The 6,214-nt window shown below is 36.7% G+C and overlaps 2 protein-coding genes across 2 annotated transcripts; both read right to left on the reverse strand.

The window, feature by feature from the left end:
- Positions 1-83: 83 nt before the first annotated feature.
- Positions 84-5,140, reverse strand: LOC141903838 (methyltransferase-like 26). The gene is made up of 9 exons (XM_074792175.1): positions 5,053-5,140; positions 2,359-2,421; positions 2,149-2,275; positions 1,961-2,048; positions 1,429-1,597; positions 1,197-1,256; positions 1,041-1,108; positions 383-461; positions 84-308 (listed from the first exon to the last, which is right to left on the reverse strand). The coding sequence occupies exons 2-9, from the start codon at positions 2,407-2,409 to the stop codon at positions 261-263; spliced, it is 690 nt and encodes a 229-aa protein (XP_074648276.1). The 5' UTR covers positions 2,410-2,421; positions 5,053-5,140; the 3' UTR covers positions 84-260.
- LOC141904482 (lipoyl amidotransferase LIPT1, mitochondrial-like) lies at positions 2,589-4,715 on the reverse strand. The gene is made up of 3 exons (XM_074793070.1): positions 4,203-4,715; positions 3,493-3,627; positions 2,589-3,011 (listed from the first exon to the last, which is right to left on the reverse strand). Exons 1-3 carry the CDS (start codon positions 4,713-4,715, stop codon positions 2,589-2,591), a joined length of 1,071 nt encoding a protein of 356 aa, XP_074649171.1.
- Positions 5,141-6,214: the final 1,074 nt, after the last annotated feature.

A 6,214-nucleotide genomic window follows, 5' to 3' on the forward strand; every position in this document is an offset into this window, starting at 1 on the left:
TGGATTTTTTTTTCGAATTTTGGAATCAAAACTGATACAAACATTACGGAACAACTAATAGGAAACATGAATGAATATTGATATCAAACAGTGTTTATTATGTATATGTGTTTTTTTTAAGCCCAATACCTTGTATATACTTGAAACAATATCAAGACATCTTTAACATAAAAGAGATTACCACCGGGTACTTAATACTAGTGTATAGGTCATCTAATAAACAAACTAGCTCATCATAATCCTCATATGGTCTAATAGTTTTAGTCCTTCTTGAATATGAGAGTATGGTTATTAGCCGGCATTCCAATCTGTAAAAACAGCAAAAACATATCATGCGAGTGATTTCTCGAATCATTACGGGGTATGATTGAAACACACTTACAGTTTTTATCAAAGAAAGACCGTTTTCTTTGGCTAGAATCTCGAGATCGTCTACGTCCCTCACGCCCCATTGATTGCATCTGAAATTGAATGAATACGGTATGGTGTGTTTTTCTACCACAGGATCAGTCATTCCTGGATATCGGGAGTTTTAAAGGAAATGTTTTAAATTTTGAGGAAGAATCTGCATCAATTCCTGATTACTGTACTAGACTCCTCCTAAATTGATGCTGCTTATCTCAACTAACCATTAATTCAGTGGTTTTGTAAGCAAATTATCATTGTTTACTTTCAGTTTCTAATTCGGTAATCACTTCATTAGATAAAAACAAATCCTGGTCCCAACTGTATCATTTTTGGCTTAGTCTACTGTACAACTACTTTTATGACCTGGTATACAAAAATTTTAATCGCCTATTCCTCAAAATTGAAGGCGTTTTAAAGGAGTTTTGGGCGTTTTGTTCAAATTGAAGGAGTTTCAAGCACTTACAATTAAAGGCATTTTTTCTTTTGAAGGAGTCTTTAAGGAATTGATTGAGTAGTTGTTGGGAGTAGGGACCCTGAACCATTATTTTATTGTTCTTGTAAGGTTTCACTAGTTATACAATTAGCAACTTATTTCACAGTAACAAATACATAATCAATTCTCAATTCTTTACCTGGCCCTAAGATTTCGGTCAAAATTCACATTGCTTTCTGGCGTAAGAACACCATGGAATTTGTAAGGCTGAAAAGAGAGAATACATGATGAAAATTTAAGGACAGAATTTAATTAATCTTCTTATTCTTCTAACACTATGTACACAGGTACTTACCCCATAGGTAAATAGTAAGCCTTCACTCTTCAATAAAACTCCAGCTCCTCTGAACAGTCCCTAAAATTGATCCGGACAAGAAGTGGTAAGCGCTACATATTTTCAGGATAAGTAAATTTATGAAAAACGTATACAGGATCCAGTTTTTAGTTTGACAAGGTAAAATTAGTTAATTTCCGATGTTTTAAATTTCTTGAGTCAGAATTTAGCATTTGGATCCTGAGATACAAACCATTGCAGCATTCCATGGGGCGATGTGAATCATATTAATATTCAAGATGATATCAAATGATTTCGGTTGAAATTCACCCTTCCCCCATTCACTGACCGGAGCAGCAGCGTCTACGCTTAGTGGTAGTTTAACAGACTTGGAATTCAAAGCAGCAACATAACCACATGTACTGAAAAAACACATGGTAATCCTCGTAAAAAGATGAATATGAAAGGGCACTACAATGAGAAAATCAATCAGACTGATAATAGCAGTCTACAACCATTGATAAACAATTTGTGTTGTTAGGATAATATGAAATCCCACTCTCAAAAGAGTCCTAAGGTTTCCTTTACCGAATGAATTACCTTCATTGTATTCCTGAAGATGACTATATGGCATAGTCGAAGCATATAATATTCATTAACCTTTTAGGAGTCTTTTCTTTTTCAGTGTGAGATTTTGTTAGCGGTAGTTGTTAATGGAACTCGCTCATTGTTCTTAGCGTACATTTCAACAGCTAAATAAGCTCTCTGATAAAATCTATTCATACCTCTCCATAGATTCCTGGTCATATTCCGTTGGTTGCCAAACTACATTTGGAAAATGGGGGGCAAAATGAACTACATGTTGACCAGTTCCTGAATATAGATAAGACGTTTATGTCAAACTCAATTAGTTCACACGCTCTACTATTGTGTCCAAAATACAGTTTTGATGACAGCATATATTGATTTGTACCTGAAGCTATTTCTAACGCATTGTATTTTTCATCTTGCTTTATATGTTGCAGTAAAACTTCCAGTATCGGTTGTTTGTTTCTCTCGGCTGCTGGAGATCTGGCTACCATCACCCGAGACATTTTCAACTGAAAAATTTACAATGTCAGCAATGTGGACTTCAGTCGTACAGATAAGCTTGCTCTCAATGTTTGAATAAGAAAACAAATACCTTTACAAAATCAATTAACCAGGGTAAAAATGTCAGTCTGCGTCCACTCATGAACCTCAGAACCTGCATAAATTGAGGAAATAATAAGTGTAAAGATTAAGTACCAGGAATTTTCTTCAGGTCACCATATCATTTATCAGTCAAAGGCCAGGGGATCCACTTGTGAAATGAAGGCAACAACAACAAGAACACTCCTTCCAAACAAACGCAACATAAGATCCACATACACTTCAATAAATCAGTTCTCTTTTTATTCTGAGCATCAATTCTTGTACAAATTTATCATATAAATCTCTATTATATTGACTAGTGCTGGGTTTCAGTTTATCAACATTATAACATTCATTAAATCCTTTATCCGATAATTCCATTCCGACGAGAAACGGTTTTAAGGGACTCTGATCACCGATTTTTTCTCCAGTTGACAAAACCACAAGTTCATGTTCGAAATAGTTCACACGACCTTTTTCGATATCCAATTTCACGTTGAATACCGCATTCATCGAGTTATTTAGAACAGTAGGAAAACTCCAATCAACCGTAAATTTAGGAGTCTTCGCAAATATCCACTTCCAACTGCTAAGATTGTCTTCGATGTTTTTCAGGCCCACAAATTTTCCTTCATCAGGATTTATGCGGTGAATATCTTTCTCCTGAAAAATCATTAGAAAAGAAGATTCTTTTAAACTGCAAGTGTGCAGAAGCTAGTTGCATATATGTGACTTCGATTTATGACAAGTCTAAAACCATCGAAGTTCTATAGTCAATCTAACAACGTTAGACTTAGGATTTTTGGCAACTTTTGGACTTAAGTCACGACTGTCTTAGGGTGGCCACTCTCTGGCCATTTAAATATCCCTTGAGTTTCCTTTAATTTTTTCTATGTGATTCAACAGAATTCCATGAAATTTCTAGGTTTAAAATGTTACAATTCATTCATCACGTATTGACAAAGTAATGTGGTCATTCAATAGCATCATCCGAATTCCCTGAGTTTCCAAGGTTTTTTGAAAATTTGTCAAATTCCCAGGTCAGTGGCGCTACCCTGTCACTGAGCCCTGGGTTCTATACCATGCAACTGGGCTCAGAATAGCCTATTTATTTTGTTTTCCATATCTGAACTGTGAAACTTACAGATAAGGAATTGTGTGCTATGTATCGTTGGCTTATAGTTGATGTCAGGTCTTTGAATGTAATTCTTGGTTCAACATCGGATAAAAGTTTGACTTTTGACGAAATACTGGCAGTCGCGTTACTCAAAATATCAGTCTGAAATATAAAAATAAGATTGTTCTATTACTTGTATTCCCATTTCATCTCTAGTGTCTTGTTATACATTTGGAGGAACTACATACTTTTTTCAGGGTTAAGACATTAGTCAAATTATGAATATTTGCATTGAACAGCAGTGTGCAATGATGATATGCGATCTTCGGGCCAAGTTTACTGGCACTACCTGATATCTGGAGACAGACCGGGTTAAGAAAACAATTTCAATAATTTCAGATAACCATGTCAATACATCTCAGGGGTATATTCAGGGTCAAGGAAAGGGAGGCGTCCATTTAAGAAATATAGGGCCTTTTTCTAACCTTCGCTGTCCATGAACACAATGATTTTTTAGATCTTGTTCAAATGGTAAAACAGCAAATTATTGCCACAACAGTTTTTAATATTTTTCAGTTTTTCAACCTAAATTTTGATCTTTCTTCAGATAATATTCAGTCCAGAATATTTGAGGATAGATTTTCTAAGGAATCTCTAAGGAATTTTTAAGGGGGGATTGCTGGATCTGCTGCTGTCAGTTGCTGCTATTCTAGCAAAAATGCATTATCAAAGGATACTTTACTATCACCATCTAACAGTATATCATCACGACCTGAAATGGAAACATTCAAGTTCCATTTCTCCTTCAAAGCGTCTACGATCAGCTTCAAATTCGCTTTCTTATCATAACTTTGACGCGGCGTCAAAAACGTACAATTCAGATTTCCGAGATCGTGATAGACCGCCCCACCCCCGCTCTGACGACGAGCGATACTGATATTATTCCATCTCGCAAAATTCAAATCGCATTCGACCCACGGATTTTGATGTCGGCCGATCACGACGCAGGGTTTGTTTCGCCATAATAACAGTACGTTATCTTCACTCAGTGAATTCTCGTAAAGCCAATGTTCAATCGCTAAATTTGCGAAAACGTTTGTCGACTCAAAAATGAATACCTTGTGCCTCTTTGGCTTAGCGTTCGCAGCAGTTTGCGATTCAGCAGTAATTGTCGAAGTCAATCGTTTAAAAAACCAGCAAAATTTACTAACTTTCGTTATAAATTTTCTATTAGTGTTCATAAAATTCATTACGATTGTACAACTTCAAAAAGGAACAAAGCGATTATAAAATTAATGTTTGAGATTTGGCCTGAAAAGAAAACCCGTCATGCATTAATCAATCCAAAATAATAATTATTAACAAAACATAAATTTGAATTGAAATTCAGTTGTTTGAACGGGAAAGCTTGTGGTCTACTAAATTTAGGCATTTCATTCGACACTAATTAGTAGTCCTATACTAGGGCTAGATCGTGACTGCACTTAAGTCAAGTTCAGTGTCCCTAGAGTAGACCATCTACAGGATTTTTTGATGGCTCTTGCCTAAATCACTGTTACTCAAAAGCTTAACAAATATGCGAAATACCTTTTAGTTGTCAGGTAGTGGTACCTTCCTTGACTGTCAAACCGAAACCGTCAAACCATGGCAGAAATACATTTAGACAAAGTTGTTGCGCTCAGATGTAACGATATAGTAAGATTAAGTTGTTGAGCTCAGATGTAAATATTCGAATATTCGATTAGACGAGTTGCATGTCCCCGGTAACCAGTCTAATATTCGATCGCCTGGTGGAGTACAATCGAATCCCGATATTTAGTGATCTCTCTTAATTCTCACTCTGCACGTGGTATCTATAGACCAAGGCTTCCAGGAATCCCTTTTCTTATTGCTTCCAGTGGATCGGGGCTGTACAGGGCATGTTCTGTTCACCAATAACGCCGGCGCAGTGTCGGGTTTGTAAGAAATTTAAAGAAAATAAATTCAAATGAAACCCCTCGATCATAAGGACCAGAGATTTCCCTTTTTATCTTACATATTTCTGTTGGAAGGATACCAGATCCACCACCAATTTTTCACGCATGCAGCCCTCACACTGTAACATCTGCCCCGTGCCCTTCCAATCAGGCACTCCTTCAAAGAATCGCTTCCGCCCTTGACCAGGCGCATTGGTAACACCTTTCTGTTAGTTCTTGTCTATTTGCTTCAAAACTTATTTGATTGAAGGCAAAAATTGCAAGCAACGGAAGCAGAGTTTCCAACGGGCCGGCAATTTGATGAAACGAATGAATTTTTATCCGTTTCCACTGCTGCAGGCCCTAATATATCAGAAGCCGCGAAATTGCTCCTCTGCATCACTTTAGGTGTGGTGCGTCTCGTGGTTTCCATTTTCATCACACAAAAGCCGTGCAAATAGAAATCCCGATATATCTATTGCAAAACATTAAGATTTCTCAAAATATTTGTTTGGTAGATAGTTGGATGGATTTGTTTTAATTGATCACACTCGCCGCAAAGGTGTCCGCGTGCGCTGACGTCATAGTGCGGGTAACCAATCAGAACAAGCGCCGGTACAAACTAAAAATCTACTAAAGGCAAACTTGGAGGAGGTTATCTGATAGGTTTCTATGGAAATTATACTTGGTAGGCAAGAGACAGAGGCTGTGAGTAAAGTACTTTTCGCATTTTGTATAGAATATTCAAGAATTCTATGGATTGCAATTCAGGCTAGAGTAAAAAAAAAAACTAA

Source organism: Tubulanus polymorphus, chromosome 4, assembly GCF_964204645.1.
Source record: "Tubulanus polymorphus chromosome 4, tnTubPoly1.2, whole genome shotgun sequence".
In the NCBI taxonomy this organism is placed as follows: domain Eukaryota; kingdom Metazoa; phylum Nemertea; class Palaeonemertea; order Tubulaniformes; family Tubulanidae; genus Tubulanus; species Tubulanus polymorphus.

Excerpts from the sequence above, each read along its gene's own strand:
- LOC141904482 (XM_074793070.1), bottom strand. The coding sequence starts at position 4,715 with ATGAATTTTATGAACACTAATAGAAAATTTATAACGAAAGTTAGTAAA. Across the intron at positions 3,628-4,202 it reads TGTTAGATGGTGATAGTAAA|ACTGATATTTTGAGTAACGC; the intron begins GTATCCTTTGAT and ends TTTATATTTCAG. Across the intron at positions 3,012-3,492 it reads TAGCACACAATTCCTTATCT|GAGAAAGATATTCACCGCAT; the intron begins GTAAGTTTCACA and ends ATGATTTTTCAG.
- LOC141903838 (XM_074792175.1), bottom strand. The coding sequence starts at position 2,409 with ATGAGTGGACGCAGACTGACATTTTTACCCTGGTTAATTGATTTTGTA. Across the intron at positions 2,049-2,148 it reads TGCGTTAGAAATAGCTTCAG|GAACTGGTCAACATGTAGTT; the intron begins GTACAAATCAAT and ends ATCTATATTCAG. Across the intron at positions 1,109-1,196 it reads GCTTACTATTTACCTATGGG|CCTTACAAATTCCATGGTGT; the intron begins GTAAGTACCTGT and ends CTCTCTTTTCAG.